Source organism: Condylura cristata, unplaced genomic scaffold (genome assembly GCF_000260355.1).
Source record: "Condylura cristata isolate star-nosed mole 26May11 unplaced genomic scaffold, ConCri1.0 scaffold00022, whole genome shotgun sequence".
Classification (NCBI taxonomy): Eukaryota; Metazoa; Chordata; class Mammalia; order Eulipotyphla; family Talpidae; genus Condylura; species Condylura cristata.
In genome coordinates, this window is record NW_004567123.1 from 9921156 (window position 1) to 9940992 (window position 19837).

The window sequence follows — 19837 nt, forward strand, 5'->3', positions numbered from 1 at the left end:
TAACAACCTAGCAGCAACTGCAAATTCATAGAGTCTGGGCACTTTAGATGCACATTTGTTCTAATTGTTTTTGGAAAAGCAGAGTGGAGAACATTCTTCAAGTAGTTCAGATTGAGGGCTTGTGTGACTTTGTGAAAGAGGACTGGCCTGTGTGTCAGCTAACCTGGAATGAATAGAATAGCTCTGGGCAAGTCCTTTCATTGCTCTGGATTCTGGGTTCCTCATCTGTGAAATGAAATGTTGGGACTTCATTTTCTACTTTCTGCTGTAACACAATTCTAGGACTTGATGAGTATCTGCAACCTGCCTTCTAAGCAGAATGACATTTTGGAGTTGAGGGGAGGGTACAGGGCTTAGGTAAAGTCCTGGTTCAGCCTTGGGCACAGGGCATTGACAATGCCTGCCCCGTGTGAATATCTCCTGGTGTCACAAAAGGTGCCCCCTTCCCATGGCGAAGGCCAAGACAGAACCATGCAGGGGCGTGATGTTAGCCATTCTTCTGCCAGCATCTGCCTTAAGATAAAATAGCCAAGTAGAAACTTCTCTCAGATCTCAAGTGGGAGGCTGCAGATGGCTTCCTGATGTTGCTCCAGGCTGAACACTTGGGTTTTGCGGGTGCTCCGTGTTTCTTTTTCAGGGTGTCTGTGTTAAAGACAGCGGCTGCCATCCAGGAAGGCTCCATCTCACTGGCAGGTTTCCACAGCACTGCTACTTATACCACATTTTAAGTGGCATGAAAACTCCAGCGCAAAGGAACAACAGACACATACAGAAGCCCTCCAAGTAAAGTAAATCGAGTTAATAGTTTGAACAACTTCGAGCACCCATTCAGAAAGCCAGAGAAAGGACGTAGCTTCCTTAATTAGTGGTTGACTCTTTGAAGTTTGTTTCCTTCTTTGTTCACATCTGAATCCTTTGTTCAGTTAGGAAGGTGGGAATCCTGCTCTTTTGGGCCCCAAGGCATATAACTCTTCCCTTGATTGGGGCCAGGCCATTCTGTAGCAGAGTTTTCTGGGTCTGGATGGACCCACTTTCCTGCTTTTCTCCTCCTTTCTCTGCATTTATGAGCAAATGGAAGGTCGAAGACATTGATGTTGATTTTTTGGGTTACCCCATTGCTCAGCACTGGGCCTGGGCTTGGAGAATAAGCACTAAAGAATCACTGTGAGTAAAGGAACTGCACTCGACTGCCTTAAAGGAACAAGGCCAGCATAGAGAACTTGGCACTGAAAAGCTGTCTGCCACAGGTACCTTGGAAGAGCCTGGCTCTCATTATTTCCACGTGCTGTCCAATATTTAGAGTCACTCTCCCTGGCATTCCATGGCCTTCCAAACATTTCCAGTTTCTTCCAGTCAATGCTTATTCCCCAGATTTATCTCATCTCATAGTGTCTTTTGACTTGCATGTTTTACCTCATCAAAACCTTTCCCTTGCAGGAAAATCACAGCTGTCTCCACAAGGTAGTAAAGGGAGCAGAAAGGAAAGAATCTATTCAATAGTGGGCCTCTTTCCAGTCAAGTATAAAGTGCCGAACCTTTCAAGAGTAATGGATGAAACAGAAGTGGAAGCTACAAGCCAGATGACTTGGCCACACTTTAAAATATTTTATCCCTTGTGAACTGATTCACTGTTATAATAAATGTTTGAATATCAAACAGGTCATTCTGTATTGTTCAGTTTTTAGAGTGCTGGTACTTTCGATGGCAACACCTGGGTCTGTCTCCAAATTAAGTTAAAGACATGCTTTATGTTATAAGTAATTTGACTTGTATCCTGGAAAACTGTTTGTTCTCTTCGAGACGTAATAATTCTCTTAAGTTTCTGGTAGACATGAAACAACTCCATTGTTTTCTTACCCAGTTTTTCTATCTTTATACACTAAGATTTCCATGCCAGGACTATGTGAAAGAGTAATGTAGATGTAGCTATTGGGGAGACTGCATGTAATTGATCCAGGAGTTTAGTTTGGACGCAGTCCTTAGTAAATGTTCGCTCTATTGAAGGAAGCTCCACATAAGTTAATGAGTAATGGGATATGAACTTTGCCATCTTGCTTGATGTCAGCCAGGTGGTCCTCTAGTGTGAAGTGGATGGCTTCTCATTAATGACTTTCCCAAGACCTTGCAGAACCCAGGGAAAGGGTTAGAGCATAAAAGCATAACTCAATTAGTCCAAAAAAGTTGTCATGTTTAAGAGGAGATACTCAGACCAATGGCTGGACTTCTGGGGGTTGGGCACATGTAACCACAGTGATGGAATGCGCATCTCACAGCACTCCCAAAGGTATTCTTTTTTTTTTTTATTTTAAGTTATTGCTTCCCTTTATTATACGTGATGTCCTATAAAGAAGATATATGTCCACAATTGAACTTTGAAAGAGGACCATGGGGCCAGTTCCATTTAAAGGGAATGAAGTCAAGCAGTAAATTTGCTGGTCACTCTTTTTATATGGACGGTATCTTAGCCAGCAGTTGGTCTTTGATGTCGTAACAATAGCAGTGGGCCATGGAGGCAGAGGAGGATCCTCATAACACCAAAACTAGTCCACAGTCATTAAATTTTGGAGCCTCTTCTGCAGGGTAGCATGCTTCAGGGACTATAGATAGCAGGCTTCAGGCCTCTCTTTATCTTTCTCAGCAAAAAGTGGCCAGCTCCTCTACACTACTAATCTGCCTACTGTGTTCTTCACCTGATTTTTAATTGAAGTAGGATATGCATGTGGAAAAATGCACATCAATAACTGTATATATCGCTGAGCGGAATTTCGCAACTGCACAGATCTGCGTAAGCAAAGCTCACATGGAACTATAGGACACTACCAGTTCCCAGATGGCCACCTGCTGCCCCTTGCAAGTCACCTCCTTGACATGGGTAGCTAGATAGTGTCCTCTTCTCTTGCTCTGTTTAATAGCTTAGCTTCTCCTAGTTATGAACTTCACTTAAATAGAATTATCCAGCACCTTCCCTTTTGTGCCTGACTTCACTCATTACATTTGTGCAGTTGTCCACACTGTGGGCAGTTTCTGCTCATGCCCAGTGTGTGCACTTAGAGTCTTATCCAGTCTGCTGTTGACAGTAGACGTCATTTGACGCAGGAGACTCAAACATCATTTGAGGTTATTTTACATAGGGCTGCTGGGAGCATTAGTTAAAATACCTTTACAAAATCTTGATCGGTTATATATGTACATATGTGTAAGACCAAGACACAGAATGTGTTTTTGACAGTGGGTCTTGGAACAGGGGTTTAAAAGTTGCTGCTCTAGTGTATTTACAGACATAGGGAGCAGCATGGAGAGTTTTGCTTTTGTTTCTTGTTTTACATCCATTCTTACTGGGTCCTTCTGACTGCTGATTCTCCATGCTGCTTTTTCCTAACCAGGCTTTTCTGAGCTAAAGGCCTGCTAGTGGCAAAGCCCCAGAGGAGGCAAATAAAGTGGACATGATCACCTCACCTCCTCTATTTCTTATAGTGCAGGCCCTCTTATTTCAGGCTTGTAAAAAACTTTATTGAAGAGATGAGAAAAAATGAGAGAAACAGTTTAAACCTAGCTGCTTAATTTTAATTTTACTTTTCCTGAAGTCCAAGGAAAGATCATCCTGGAATTTAAATCCTAGAGGGCCACTTCCCAAATGCTTTGGGTTTATCATTGCATCCCTGACCTCAGGGTTGCACCCCTTGCTGCAGGAGGACTCTCCTTCCAGTTTTTAGCTTGGAAATATTTATTCATATTTCTTGGAAATATTTATTCATATTCTTGGGAAAATTCAGTCTTGCACTCACAGCATTCCCTAAGTTCATCCTCAGTTGTTCATATTTTTTAAAGGCCAGCCAGGTTTAAAATATCCATTTCAGGTCCAATACCAGGCCATCAATCACTTTCCCTCTTCCTAGCACTGACCATGCAGTTTCTCCATGGAGACTTGGAGTAGGGAGTGGCTTGCTCTGTTTCTTCACTCCTTACCCTCCAATTTGGGGGCTATGATTCACTAGGATGGTTTAAGGTCTTTGAGTGTATACATGAATATATTTCTTTGGTGTATATACACAGAATGGGATGCTGGATGAGATGATGTGAATATATATTGTTTTTTTTTTTTTAAAGACCTATTTACTTATTCATACAGAACTGGGGTACAGACCAGAGATGCGGAGTGTGAGAGGCTTCACCAGAGACAGAGCAGGGAGCAGAAAAGGCAGACTGACGAAGTACACTGCTGAGGGGAGCAGCGGGCGGGTCAGGAGAGGTCTGCCACACCATGTGGTCACCTCCGGGGCAGGCAGGGCTCGAACTCATGCGGAAGTGGCTTAAGCTTCTTAGTGCTGGGGGAAGGCCTATATTCTGTTTTAATAGCTACTTTGGAAAAAAAACCTTTCCAATGTGTTTTTATCAGTTTAAATTCCCAGTACTCTACATTCTCACCAAATACTTGGCATTTTTAGTTTATTTTTTTTCTTACTCATTTTGCCATTCTGTTGGGATGATATGATGATTTCATATTTTCAGTGGTCTTAAGTTTTTTTTTAAAGTTAATTCCCTTTCTATTTTAGTTACCTATCCAGTCAGTCAGTCAGTGCTCAATTCTTGATAATCACCAAGCCAATAAACTATTAAGGAAATGGAAATGAAACTGACCCTCATACAAATGGCCAGCAGGTATATGAAAAAAAAATGTTCAACATCACTTATAATCAAGGAAATGCAAATCAAAACCACAATGAGATACTGCCACATACCAGTGAGAATAGCCTATATTTTAAAACAAACACAAACAAAAACAACAAATGCTGGTGAGGATGTGGAGAAAAAAGAAATCCCGGACAATGTAAACTTGTCTAGCCCCTATGGAAAGTTGTGTGGTGGATCCTCAAAACACTAAAAATTTACCTACCTTATGATCTATCAATTTCACTTTAAGGAATCTATATAAAGGATGCAAAGCACTAATTTGAAAGGAAACCTGCACTTTTAATTTTAATTCAGTACTACTTACAATAGCTAATATATGGAAACAACTGAAATGCCGCAAATAGATGAAGGGATCAAGAAGATGTGGTGTATATATCCAATGGAATACTACTCAGCAATCAAAGATAAACTCATGCCAATTGTAGCTACATGGCTGGCACTGGAAGGGATTGTGCTCAATGAAAAAAGTTAAAAGGAAAAAGAAAAATAGTGGATGGTTTCACCTATAGGAGGTATATAGGGAAATTGAACAAAGGGTGAACGAGAAAAAAATGACACAACTAGCAGGCAGATCATATATCCAAGACATACAGCAGCTCAGAGGGGAGGAATGAGGTCAAAATAGGGGGCGAAGAACACAAGAGACTATGGCAATGGTTCATGGGTGATGTGAAGTTGGTAGATTTATAAGGATTACACCTGAGGGGAGAAATAAAATACCATACAAAAATTAACAGTGATGTAAGAAAATAAAAATAAAATAAGTAAACATAAAATTATGTTTAAATTTAAAAAACAAGAAACTGATCCCAACTCAACATTAGAGGTGCAAAGAGAGTAGAAATAATTTTTCTTCAAATGTGCAGAACACACTGAATTATGAGACACAACCTATCAAAAACAAAATTCTATCAAAGAAAAAGCAAAAACCTAACAAAGAACAAAATTCACTGGAGATAATAATAGCCAAGGACTTGGGAAGACTAACAAGAAAAGATCTGGAATCAGAATGACCCACAAGCTGACTAGATATTATCAATGTAACACCATAACTGAAAGAAAAAAAAAATAGAACGTGATACTATTCTCAACTATGACGCACATTTTGAAGGCTCAGAAGACCTTGAAGAAATGGAGTTCGTGTCACATTGAGAAAAGGGAAAATCTAATCAGTCAGAAAGAAGAAATTCTTCTGGCCAGTGACAGTAATTAAAAAGCAGATTATACAATTCAGAGAACTTATGGCAAGTTCTTTTTTTCTTGTTTTGTCTGGAAGGAAGGTAGGAGAGGGTGCACCTTCCTTAGGCAAAAGTGGTTGTAGACTTAAATTGTTAAAGTGCTAGGAGTGAGAATAACACATTTGTGGGCACATTCCATCTCTACCATGGAGCACACGGTTTTTTAAGCATTGGAACTCACAAGAGAGACTACTGAGAAAGAAGCCAGTGATATGCATATCTTGACACAGAAACAACTTTGGGGGTGGAGTCCCATGCCCACAGAGCAAGGTCCAGCTTTTGTTCAGCTCTCATTTCTCAGAGGCAGGTTCCTCTGGCCTTCACCCATGTCCTTGGCCGAGCTCTGACCCACAGCCACTCCAGTAGCAGCCCACAGCATAGCCCCAGGGGATGGTTGGGTCCCACTGGAAATGTTCAGCGCAGCCACCAGTTGCTCCATCCTGGAACGTGATGGCATGGGGTTGGGGTGGTGAGGAAGTCTCTGTTTAGCAGGGCCAGATGGTTCCTTAGTCTCTTCGCTAGGGCCATCCTTGCCTTCTCAAAGAAGCCAAGAATAGCCTTTTGAGAAGCATCACTGATGGACAGGAAGCAGAACATGTGTCAGCCATATGGAGTCAAACTGGACTGCAGCAATTCTGTGGCATGTCCCTCCATGTGAGGTGCTCAGAATGATCAGTGTTAAGCCTCAGTTCATGACATTGTTCTACTTCAGTTTCCTGCAAAGTGGAGATAATTCCCTTGGGCTATAATGAGAGCTAAAGTAGTAAGTCATATATCCATACAGCAGTGGCTAGCATAGAATGAATGCTACTGTTGTTTAGGTTTTGTATCGTCCTCATCCTCCTCTTCATCATCAGAATATTTTGAAGGCAAAATTCAAAATTATTTTATTAGGGTGTCTATTCATTGATAAGGATAGATAAGTCCTGTTGAAGGGACTTGCCCGAGGACACACTACTCTCTGACACCAACACCACACTTAAACCGTACCTATGCATCAAGAATCGGTCCTTCCAAAATCCCAACATCTCAGTGATGTTGCTACGTTTATCCCACTTTTCTGAAGGGAGAGAACTGGGGGACTTTTGCTCAAGGATATGTATGTAAGTGAGAAGCAGAAGTAGAAATATAATCAATACAAAGCCTATTCTTCTGGCCACTAAGCTGGGCTTGGTGCCTTGTTTTGGCTGATGGGATGTTAAAAGGTGTGACCCAAGCAAAGGTGGAAGAATATTTGTCCATTTGGACTTGACTTTGCTTTTTGCATTTTCATTGTGATGTTTAAATTGCAGATAATGGCCGATACATGGAACCATCCCACAACTTGGAGTCAAGTCTGCCTAGATCTACTGACCCCATGCCAACCAACAGACTCATGAGCATGAGAGCCCATGCTTATTGTTGTAGGCCTCTAAGTACTGGGGGCAGTTTGTGATACAGCAATACTGGACAATAGCTATGTGAAAATGACCTATATTGAGTGTTTTTGGGGATTTGCAAATTGCAAGAAAAGCATGCATCAAGATCAGCACTTGCCGGCCCTCCCTGGTGGCGCGGCGGTTTAAAGCACAGCACTGAGAATCTAAAGCTGCTTCTGCATGAGTTAGATTCCCGCCTGCCCTGGAGGTGACTGCATGGCTTGGCAGACCTCTCCTGACCCGCCCGCTGCTCCCCTCAGCAGTGTACTCCGTCTATCTGTCTGTTCTGCTCCCCACTCTGTCTCTGGTGAAGCCTCTCACCGCCCCTGAGCCTCTGACCTGTACCCCAGTTCTGTATGCACAAATAAATAAACCTTTTTTTAAAAAAAAAAGATCAGCACTTGCCCTCAAACGGTTATGTGCATATGATTAACCTGGGGAACTTGTGGAAATGTAGATGTTCATTCAGGAGTTATGGGTGAGGCCTGAGATTTTAATTTTATAATGAGCTCCCAGGAAATGCTGGGTCACAGACAATAGTCTGGGTGCAAGGACAAGAAGTCTTCCCAAATTCCTCATTGGTATTTCTGGTCTGTGACTGTTCCTGGTAAGTGCCAGGGTGGTGGCACCACCTTTGATGTAAGGGAAAGAACAATCCTTCCTCCATGAAAATACTGCATGGGTTTCTCATGATCTGCACTCTCCTGATGTCTTGCGTGGCCATGAGGTCAGGCCATTTCTAGGCTAATGATTAGAAACATAGAATGAAATTTACCCTTTTAAATTTTTGCCCTTTTTATTTCCTGGCTTCTAATTAATTCTGGGCTCAAAACCAATACTAGCTTTCTAAATCACAATGTGATTGAGTGCCCACATAAGAGATACAAAATCTATTTCTGGCTTTCTTAATTTCTAGTTATGCAGGGCATGGGGACAAGAAGATGAAGGGAGCATTGGGCAGCAGTATGGAGAGGAAGCAGGGACTTCTGTTTTCTCTACATACTTTCTTGTTTAGCTCTGATTCTCCTGCATTCCCAAGGCAACCATCATCACCATCACCTGTAGAAATGAGCTTCATGAGACTTTTGTACTTTGGGCATCTTGAAAATATAGAATAGTTCTTTCCAAGTAGTACCTGTATGCCTTCCTTCAGCTTTTGGCAATATATTACATATCACACACCTGTTTTAACTGTTGTTAAATATAGTTGTGGGACTCAAATTTTATGTTTTCCAGTGGTGTCCCTAGGTACCCTACCATAATCCTAAATACATTATGTAAGTACATTAAAAAGACTGTCCCAGGGCCCTCCTTGGTGGAGCAACAGGTTAAAGCACAGCACTGAGAAGCTGAAGCCACTTCTGCATGAGTTCGATTCCCACCTGCCTCAGAGGTGACCACATGGCTGGCAGACTCTCCTGACCCACCCGCTGCTCTCCTCAGCAGTGTACTTCATCCATCTGCCTGTTCTGCTCCCCACTCTGTCTCTGGTGAAGCCTCTCACTGTCCCTGAGCCTCTGACCTGTACCTCAGTTCTGTATGCACCAATAAATAAACCTTAAAAAAAAAAAAGACTGTCACAATTCCCTTGTAAGCTAAATATATAATTATATGACATATAGTATAGTGACAGTGGATGAATGGATCACATACCATAGTAAATCATACCTTAGAATAATGATTGACACTAAAAAGGAAAAAACTATGCACAAAATATGAGTGATTTTCAAAATTATTGTGGTGAGCAAAGAACTGGCTTTTCATGTTATGCTTCTATTTATATAAATATCCAGAAGAAGTAAAAATTGATCTATTGTGAGAAAAGGCAGATCTGTGATAGCAATTGTAAAAGAGCACAGAGAAACTATTGGAGAAAGTAAATTTATTCAACATCTTAAAGGTGTTGATGGTTTTATGGATATCAAAGATTATTTACTTAAATGTGTATAGTTCATTGTGATAAATTACCTCGATATTTAAAAACATACATATAGAGCGCCAATTTCCCCTCATTCTCTCTCTCATTCTCTCCAAGGAGTAAATGGGAGCCAGGGAATATTTTTTATTTATTTCATTGGCATTGCAATGGATATTCTATCTGGATGCTTGTGGGATTAAGTTAACACCTGGGTGGGCTATGACACCATTTCCACCATCATGGTATTACTGCATCCATCATAAAGAATCTACTTTTTGTTATTTTTGAAAAGAAAGATGTTGTGTTCAACAGGAAGCAAACTATTGCATTCACATCCTACTCGCCTTTTTCCAGGTCACTGTTGGGGATTGTGGTGGCCCCAAACTGCCAGTCCAGCCACCCAGATTATCAGCCTTGAAGATAACACTCTTCTTTTCTGTGGGCTTTGTAGCACTTTTCATTCCAGGGAGAAGAGGGGATGTTGCTGTCTTATGGAAGTATATCAATCTAGACAGTGTTCTCTGTGAAATGACTCAGTTTATTAAAATGTGCGAAGGTCAAACCAACCGGAAGAAGGGATAGTTAACCTACTGTTTTTGCTTCTACTCAATTTACAGAAACAACTTACCAGTGCACATGCTGGTCTGTACTTGGGGAACTGATACTAAGCTCTATTTATACAGGCACCTTGCCCTCTGCCTTTCCAGGGATTAGATAGCAGTTCCACACACCTTTCAGGACTCCCCATCATTACTCATCCTCCTACCTAAAATGCTAAGAACCGTGGGATCAGGCTCTCGAGAGAAAACACCAGTTACCACTATAAGCATCAGGAATTTGTAGGCTTTGCCTAGGTCTGACCTTTCCATAATTGTGGAATTCCTTTCTCCCCAGCGGCTCTGGGAGGGCATGGTATAGTTTGATTCTGTTGTTGTCCATCTCTTTCTGGAGCTAATACTTTTTGTTGTTTTGTTAACAACAGGAAGTAAAAGATCGTTTGTGGAACCTCTACCTATCTCTACATTCCTACCTGGTTGTCATCTAAAGAAGTGGTCACTATCACCATGATTAAAGTTTCAACAGTGCTTTGCTTAATTTTCATTTAATCAGAATCAAACCCTCAGACAAAGAGCAAATGGTATATTTGGGAGACAACTTTAGGAAGCTCTGGCAGGGGAAGAGGAAAAAAGGCAGAAATGCGAAAGCTTATGTTTCAAGCCAGGAAATGCAATAGACAGTGAATGTTTGGTCCCAAGAGGACTCTGGGCACTAGCATATTGGCTTTATTAGAATTGCATACATCTAACCTCTGGACTAATAGGCAACTGAAAGAAGTGCATGAATTTTCTATCTTTTATGTATCTAGTTTCTTATGAAGTTCATATGAGGTATAGCTAAGGCCTAAATAAAATGCAAAATAAGATTTTTTCCCCCAGTAACATACTCTCACTATTTTTTTTTAATTCCTGTGCATTAACCTGACACCCCTACCCCATACCCCAAATATTCTACCTTCACTAAGTACAGACAGATATATACTCTTAGCTGTTACTGGAGAAAGTGAACTCATCATCACCCTTTCATTCATAAATCATAAAATCCAAAGCCAAGGATTGCAGATGATATTTTCAGAAGATTGAAGACTAAAAAAAGAACCACAAAAATCACTAAAAGAGCAATGTGACACATTAAAGAAACTGAAATGATTGACCTAGAGAAGAGAGGAAATATTAAGTAGTAATTTTCAAATCTTGCATGAGATGCTTCATGAACAGATGGCCATCACCTGCTCATGAATACTGGGAAGAAAAAACAAACATAAAAGATTTAAAGGATTTATCAGAGGAAGAATATACTAATATTAAGGATGTCAAAAAAAAGGTGAAATATAAAGATGGTTGAAATATAAAGATGGTTGTAGGGTTTGCTCCTTTGTAGACTTTAAAATGTAAATAGATTCTTCTTTACTCAATTAAGAGTTCTCATGAAATCTGAAGGTGACAAAGTATCAAGACCAATATTTTTTCAAATAAGGCTAGAAGAGAATGAATAGGGGGTGGGAGGTGGGTGTTATACAAATAATGGAACTTTTCATGGTTTATATACAGGAAATAAAATTTTATGTTGCAGATAGAAGTGGTGGGCCAAGAATTTTCATTAGCTTCTTTTTCTCCTCAAAATTCTACCAAGAGGCAGACAAAATATAAAAATAAGTCCACAACTGAGGTGCAAAGTTGAGAGAGGGTCACTTACAGAAAAATAAATGATTTCTGGTAGATACGAAGCAAATGGTAGCTCAGGTAAAAAGCATTACATAACAGAGAAAATGAAAGAACGATCTCTAAAAAAGTGTTTCCCTAGGGAAATTCCCCTAATAATATCAAGAATAGAGGCTGTGTCAGTTTTATTAGTAGATAATTACTCATAAGAAATGAACACATATGTCCTCAGAAAGGCTTATAATTGAATGTTAACATGGTGTCGACATAATATCCAAGGCACTGGAAACTACTCAAATATCAATTGATAGGAAAAAGGATAAATAATAGGATAGTCATACAATGAACTCAGCAATAAAAAAGAGAAATCTATTGATATGCACACCAATGTAAATGAATCTCAAAAACATCTTAAGCAAAAGAAGCAGACACACACCAAATGGTAAGCAGTCTGACTCCATCTGCATGAAGAAATGAATTAATTTCATTGTGAATAAAGAGAAAAATAGTAAAAGCTTGTATCTAAGAAAAAATCACCTACAAAGAAATATCTTCAGATTTTTCACTGAAATGTGAGGTGTATCTTCAGAATTCTGAGGGGAAGCAAATAGAACATAGCTAACAGTCAAACTAGCATTTAAGTGTAAAAATCAAATAAAGATGTGTTAAAATCTTAGGGCCACAGAGCTTACTGTCTAATAAGGCCTTTCTGAGATAACTTAAAAAAACATATATTCCAGTAAAATAAAGATTAAAAATATGATACAAGTAGCAGCAACAGCCACAGATATAAAAGCTATCCTTACAGTAGGTCAAAATAACTACTGAGAACATAATAAAGCTGCTAGTAAGTGACTCTTAATATGTACATAATAAAAATAAAGAATAAAAGGAAGGAGGAAAGAAGTAAAGAAAAGGGGAAAATCAAATGTTAACTATTTGGATGGTTTTATAACAATTTGAACACTATACAAGAGAAAGAAGTCACATTAGACTCCAATGGGGGGTTAAGTTATAAATATTGATTTATATGGTATTTGTAGAATAGTAGAAAAATTTAAATTCAAATAGCTTTGTTAAAATTTTAACAGTAACAGAAATTGAACATGTAAACTGTCAACATGTAAGGAAACTCAAACAAAATCAAATAAAGCATCTTGTATGCATTCAGTTATAAAACAGCACTAAGAAGTAGATATTATATATTTATTTTATAGGTGAGGATATTTAGATAATAAAGGCTAACATTTTTTGCCAAAGTTCACACAGATGGCTGTAGGGTCAGAGGAGGAATGTTAAAATGGGGGGGGGGGTTGGGAGAAGTAGAAAACTGAGAATACAAAACAAAATGGAAAAATACCTTCAAATCTATCAGTAATTACAATAAATATAACTGGCTTAAATTCAACTATGTATTGCATGGCAAAAGAAAATTTAGCTAATAGTTATTAAAGAGAGAAATTTTAATCAAAGCTGGAAAATAAACATTTGAAAATAAAATTTGGGGAAAATCACCACAAATATCACAAGAAAAAATAAAGGCAGGATAGCAATAATCATATTAAACAAAAAATATATTCAAGACAAAAGGCAATAAAGCATTGCAAAACCAGCAATGAGAAAAAAGGAAATGGGAGAAAGGAAAAAAAAACATTACCTGACTTTAAACTACTATAGAGCAACATTATTAAAACCATATAGCAAGGATCAATGGGACAGGATTAAAAACCTAGAAGTAAATCCATGTATATACCACCACCTAATCTATGATTAAAGCAGGTATCACCATAAAATGAAAAAAGATAATCTCTTTAATAAATGGTGTTGGAACAATTGGAAATACACACAAAAGAGTGAATCTAGTTAACCTGCCAACACCACACACAAAAATAAACTGCAATGGACTCAATTTTTAGATATAAGAGCTACAACAATAAAATACAATGAAGAAAATATTAGTGATATGTTCCACTATATCAACAATAAAGATATTTTTTGGTGACTCAACCCATCCATGGCAAGGAAATTAAAATCAAAGATAAGTAATTAAGATTTCTCTTCAGTTAAGAAGCTTCTATGCAATTAGAAAAAATTCGAGACAAGACACTATTGAAGAAAAAAAGAATTTACAGTAGGTAACTGATAAGTAATTAATATTTAAGTATATGAAAATATTACATAATTCAACACATATTATTATTATATCATTCAACAAGTAATTCAATTAGTAAATGGGAAGCAGATATGAATAATTTACCAAAGAGGCTATCCAGAGGGTCAAAAGACATGCTCATCATCACATCTAACAAGAGAGATGCAGATTAAAAACTATAATAAAATAGTATCTCACACCTCTGAGAATGGTACACATTAAAAGACCTCAAACAAGTGTTAGAGAGGATGAGGAGAGAAAAGAATACTTTTTTACAACTAGTGAGAATGTAAAATAGTCCATCACTATGGAAAGCAATCTAGATTGACCTTAAACACTAAACATGAAAATATTGTACAATCCAGCAACCCCAATTTGGATGAAAGTATCAGAAACTCCCCCCACCAGTATACTCTACAATGTTCATGGAAGCATGATTTACAACTGCTAGAATATGGAAAGAGCCTAAATGTGCATTGATGGATGAGCGTTTTAAGATAGGGTTTATGCATACCACAAAGTATTATGCAAGCATAGAAAGCATAAAATATAATCATTTTCAACAGAATTGATGGGTCAGTGGCCAAAAAATGGAAAGAGTATAAGGAACTGTGGTGATGGATCCCAGGAGCGATGTGGAGGGAAAATTTCACACCTAAGGGGAGAAATAAAATATTGTCCAAAAATGAACAAAGATGTAAAAAATAATAACGCTAATAGAAAGCAAAGTAGACTGCAGAGTTAATTAAACAAAAATGGACAATAAAAGTGTCTGAGCATTATGTATCAAGATTTTAGCAATCTTTGCTTAAGGAAACCTTTCTCAAATAAGAAATTAAGTTATAAGGGAAAAGACACAAAGTTGATTATGTTTAAAATACAAAGTTTCTTCTGGCCATCCCTGGGGATGCAACTGGTTAGGACACAGCACTGCAAGCCAGCCATAGCCCTTTCTGTACAAGTGCACTCTCCAGCCCCGGAAGTGATCCACATGGCACAGCAGACCTCTCCTGACCTGCCCACTGCTCCTCTCAGCAACGTACTCAGTTGATCTATGCCTGTTCTGCTCTCCATTCTGTCTCTGGTGAAGCCTCTCACCACTCCTGCCCCTCTGATTTGTACCCCAGTTCTGTATGAATAAATAAATAAATCTTTTAAAAAATATATGAAGTTTCTGCATGACCAAAATAATGTTAAAAGATAAATGTTGGTCAAACTTTTACAAAGTAAGTGAGACAAAGGTTTACATGGTGGCTATTTTGCAAAGATATGACTGTAATAACTGTTCTCAGTCCTATATACATGAGTCTTTGCAATGTTACTTTACTGGTTCTCCCATAAAGAAGGAATCTGAGCTGATGCAGTGAGTCCTTTGAACAACAGAATATAGTAGAAATGACTTTGTGCAAAATGGTCATGGGACCTTGCAACTTCTGCTTTACTCTCTTACTGCTCTGAATCCACCTTATAGACCTGTGTGCAGGCACTCAAGGATGAAAGACTATGTGGAGAGAGCCTAAGTGACCAACAGCAGCAACCATTGGACAAAACATAGGGTTATTATGAACCAATTAACTTATGTCAAGCCAACAGAAGTTTGCAAACACATGAGTAACCCTAAGCTAGATCAGTGCAAGAATCACACAGCTGAGCCCGGAGTATGTTGTTTACATACAAACTCAATAATAAAATGATGATTGTTTCAAGCCACGAAGCTTTGGGATGGTTTGTTATGTACCATTAGCTAAGTGGACAGTTGTCCATAATTTATGAAGTATTTCAGTGAAAACAGCAAACAGGACCTCAAAAATGGTCAGGCAAGTCATGTAACAAATGAAATGTTGAATCAAAGCTATTGACTTGAATCAAAGCTGGATGAGGTTCACTGATGAAACAGAACAAGAACTTAGGCTCCACAATCAGCCTGCCTGGATCTGTATACTTGTCCTTCCACCATAGGTGTGTGGTCTTGGGCAAGTTAGTCAATTCTCTCTGGGCTTCAATTTCCTCATCTGTAAAATGGGCATATAAATTCTTTACATCCCATACGTCTTTGTTAAGAATCTTACATTCCAGGCTCTCCCTGGTGGCACAACGGGTTAAAGTACAGCACCATGGAGGTATCAGCAGCCACTGCTGCACAAGTTTGATCCACGGCCAGGGAGGTGACCAACATGGAGCAGACCCACATGGCATAGCAGATCTCTCCTGTCTCGCTTGCTGTGCCTCTCAGTGGTGTATTTCAGTAGATCCACTTGGTTTGCTCCCTACGTTGTCTCTGGTGAATCCTCTCACTCCCTGCAACTGTGGTCTACACCCAAGTTCTTGTATACATAAATAAATAAATCTTAAAAATAAAGAAACTTACATTCCTTAGTAAAAAGATTGAGTTAACACAGTTGCATTAACTACAAATTAGTGTTGCTTGAAGCACTGAGTAAAGTTAATCTATTTACTGAATGTGAGGAATAAAAATGATATATGGCCCTCCCTGGTGGCACAGTGGGTTAAAAAGCACAGCACTAAGAAGCTAAAGCCACGGCAGCATGAGTTCGATCCCCACCTTCCCTGGAGGAGATCCACAAGGTGCGGCAGACCTCTCCTGACCCGCCCACTGCTCCCCGAAGTACACAGTAGTGTACTTGGTCGATCTGCCTGTTCTGCTCCCCACTCTGTCTCTGGTGAATCCTCTCACCACCCTGCACCTCTCACCTGTACCCCAGTTCTAATTGTATAAATAAATAAATCGTTAAAAAAAATGATATATCCACATGTATGCTGAAACTAACAAAAATATGTTAGATCATGTTCATATATGTGTGTATAATATACATGTATATGTGTGTGATGGATTTATATGCACATGTATATGTATGCATATCTATTCATGTTTGATACCATAGAACATATGTGCTCAAAAATGTAATTGTTAGATTTTTCTTTCTCTCGTAGCCCACATGATATGATAAATTTACCAAGAACTTGGAATATAAATTTTCCTCAAAGACTTTTCTTTACATCATAAATTAACAAAAAGTATTAAGCAGCTTCTAGCGGTGCAACTTTGGAAGTTGCAAGTTACCTAATTCGGTTTTTTATTTTTATTTTTATCTTTGCAAGGATATTGATTTTGTATATAATTCAGGGCATTTTAAGGAGATTTAAGATGTTTATATATATAAAGCACCATGAAGACTGCCTGACATATAAAGAGCACTTGACAAAGCTCAGCTATTGTTATATTTATTCTCACTATTATTTTACTGGATGTCCTTGATAGTTTAAAAACAGCAGATCTTAGGCCCTACCTGGTGGCGCAGTGGGTTAAAGCACAGCACTGAGAATCTAAAGCCACTTCTGCATTAGATCGATGGTCTGCCCTGGAGGAGACCACATGGTGTGGCAGACCTCTCCTGACCTGCCAGCTGCTCCCCTCAACAGAGTACTTTGTAGATCTGCCTGTTCTGTTCCCCACTCTGTCTCTTGTGAAGCCTCTCACTGCCCCTGAGCCTCTGGCCTGTACCCCAGTTCTGTATGCACAAATTAATAAATCTTTAAAAAAAAAAAAAAAACAGCAGATCTTAAATAAGGGTGCATTACTTTTTAAATGACCCCCAAGTATACTACAACTTTAAGCTGTAGTGTACTTCTGAGGTCAGTTTCATATTCTAGAATGTGTGAAGCAAAGATAATAATGAAAGCAATGAGTATAAGGATTGACTAGGTTTCTAGTTGCAAAGAATGAATTTAGCAGCTTAAGATATCATAGGGTCAACAAATTGAGACAGAGTTTAAGATTGGTGAAAAACAGCCAGTAAAGAGAAAGAATACAGGGCCCACAGTTTTGTTTTCAAGTACACCTGATACCAGTGAATCCAGTTTCTGGGGCTGAAAACAAGAGGCAAATACATGTCTTTTGCAGACCTCCTCACTTGGCAGTACAATTTCAAACGCAATGCCTTCATAGAGTTAGAGGGCCAAAGAATAACTTCAGTCAAGAATATAAAACTTTTATAATGACAAATTATAAAAAAAAAAGTCAAAAAATGTAAACTAAACTGTTAAACTCATTATTCTGCCGGATAAACGCACTGCATGGACAGAACAAGGCAACATTATTACAAGGTAAACTGAAGCTGGTGGATTAGTAACTACTTGCGAACCAAGATACTCCTAGGGGCATTACTTTTTTTGTATCCTCATTTCGTTTGCCCTCTTGGGACAGCTCTTCATCCAAAGGCTCTTTTGAGAATTTAATCCACTTCCTCTTTGCAGTCTCCACTTCCACCAGCTGCTTCTCTCATTACCTTACTGTTCAGGCCAAAAAGGCCAACCCCAGGTTATTCTAATGATAGCAAACACCTCATAAAGAAATCTGCCAAATTTACTTTTCCATAGAACATCATTTTTATGGCTTTTCATGAGTCCATGAGGAGAGAAAGCATCATGAAAAAATATGACTTCCAGAAATCTTGAAGATATTAAGAATGATTCCCAAGTGTTAGACTGGCAGATGCACCTCAGTCTACAGAAGGCAGTACTTCAGTTTCCACACAGAAGAGAACGCCACTCTACCTGTCTGTTCATAGGAGAAATTGAGAGGACCCCCGAAGATAGGCCATTTTCAGAAATGTTCCAAATTTAAAAGGACTTTGGGTCCTTTCCCATTCCTAGTTTTGTATTTGTGTGCAAGGGTTTGAATTTATGTTTGTGTCTAAGACCTTGGTGTTATGAATCAATAGTTTGCAAAGTGTGATCTCTGACAAGTTTCTTATCCTCTCTGCATCTGAATGGGGGCATATTAACAATATAGTATCTCATTAAATCAGTTAAATTCTGCAAAGCACATAAAATAATCTCACATAGTAAGCATTTTAGGATTATTTAAATATAAATTCTCCTCTCTTTCTTAATTGTACTTTTCCCCACTACAACATACCTAAAGATGAGAAAAAATGTATCAGCGGGGCAAAGATAGTAAAGCCCTTTGGGAAAATGAATAATGCTTATCTCCACATTGCAGATTACAGATTCTGAGGGATTAATTTAAGGAGGAGATTTTAGGAGTCAAAGGATACCGCTGCTTTACTGGGAAAATCCTGGTGACGTCTACCCAGGCTCCAAGCTGAGAGTCCACACCTCTAAACGCAAAGAAGGGGCTCTTTCCAAAGAAGCGGCAGAAAATCCCTACCGCTGCAAAATAGAACTCACCTTAAGCCTGACGCCCACTATAGCAGATAGCGACCCTGCCTTCTGAAACAGAGTGACAGAATGCTATTCCTCAGGTGATGGTGAACAGGGACAGAACTTTGCTGCAACTTTTAAAAATGCAGATATCCTCTGCCCGCAACAAGGCAGGTGCCTGGACGCAAAGCCTTCGCGGTAGACGGGACTCCGCAGTCACTGGAGGGACCCCAAAGGGCCTCCGGGAACACGTGGGACGAGCTGTCTAGCCATCCATCCTCCTTGGGAAGTTATTTCCTGACTGTTGAGGTTGCTTCTTAAGTGGTCGACTCCGGGAGGGGTGGTCTGTCTTCCTATCTGTGGGGATTTTATCCTATAGTAAAGTCGCCTTCCATCCCCCACTCTCTCAATCTTGACAACCAAAGACAGGCAGTACCCCAAAGAAAACACATGCATACATACGCCACACCTTCTCCCATCCTGAGTCTAGCATCTTCAGACACCTGATTTGCGAGCGACCTGGAGGAACATGTCTGCCAGATTTTGGAGCCGGGTCCAGCCTCCAGGCACAGACCCCTGCTTCGCCTCTACCTTTGAAGAGTTGCCCCAGCAAAACCGCTGCCAAAACAGTTGCTCTAGGGAGGGGCGAGGACCCGCCTCCCCGCTAGCATCTGGCGCGCGCCTTCAACACCCAGCTACCCGGTCCTTGCTGCCGCGCGCGCCCCTCTCCGGCAGCGCACTCACCTGCAGCTGGGTCCGGTTGGCTTTGCCCGCAGCAGTGTCGAGCTCGTCCGCCGCTCCCGAACCGCGCAGCACTGTGATGTGTAGCGTGAGCAGCAGCAGCCCCAGCAGCAGCAGCAACTCGGCCGCCAGGCGCACCATCCTCTTGAGTCGTGCGGCTTTAGGACCCGGCGCGGCGGGCGGCGGCGGTGGCGGTGGCGCCGGGGGAGGAGGAGTCGGAGCCCGGGACCCCGTGATGAGCAGCAGCCGCAGCAGCAGCCCCAGCAGCAGCGCGG

The 19837-nt window shown here is 40.0% G+C and overlaps 1 protein-coding gene across 1 annotated transcript in view; it reads right to left on the reverse strand.

The window, feature by feature from the left end:
- The window catches only part of ISM1 (isthmin 1, angiogenesis inhibitor), a 74009-nt gene extending 54306 nt beyond the window's left edge, over positions 1-19703 (reverse strand). Inside the window, exon 1 of the mRNA XM_004687162.2 lies at positions 19566-19703. Within this exon, the coding sequence (XP_004687219.1) occupies positions 19566-19703 (138 nt within the window). The remainder of the gene's footprint in view (positions 1-19565) is intronic.
- Positions 19704-19837: the final 134 nt, after the last annotated feature.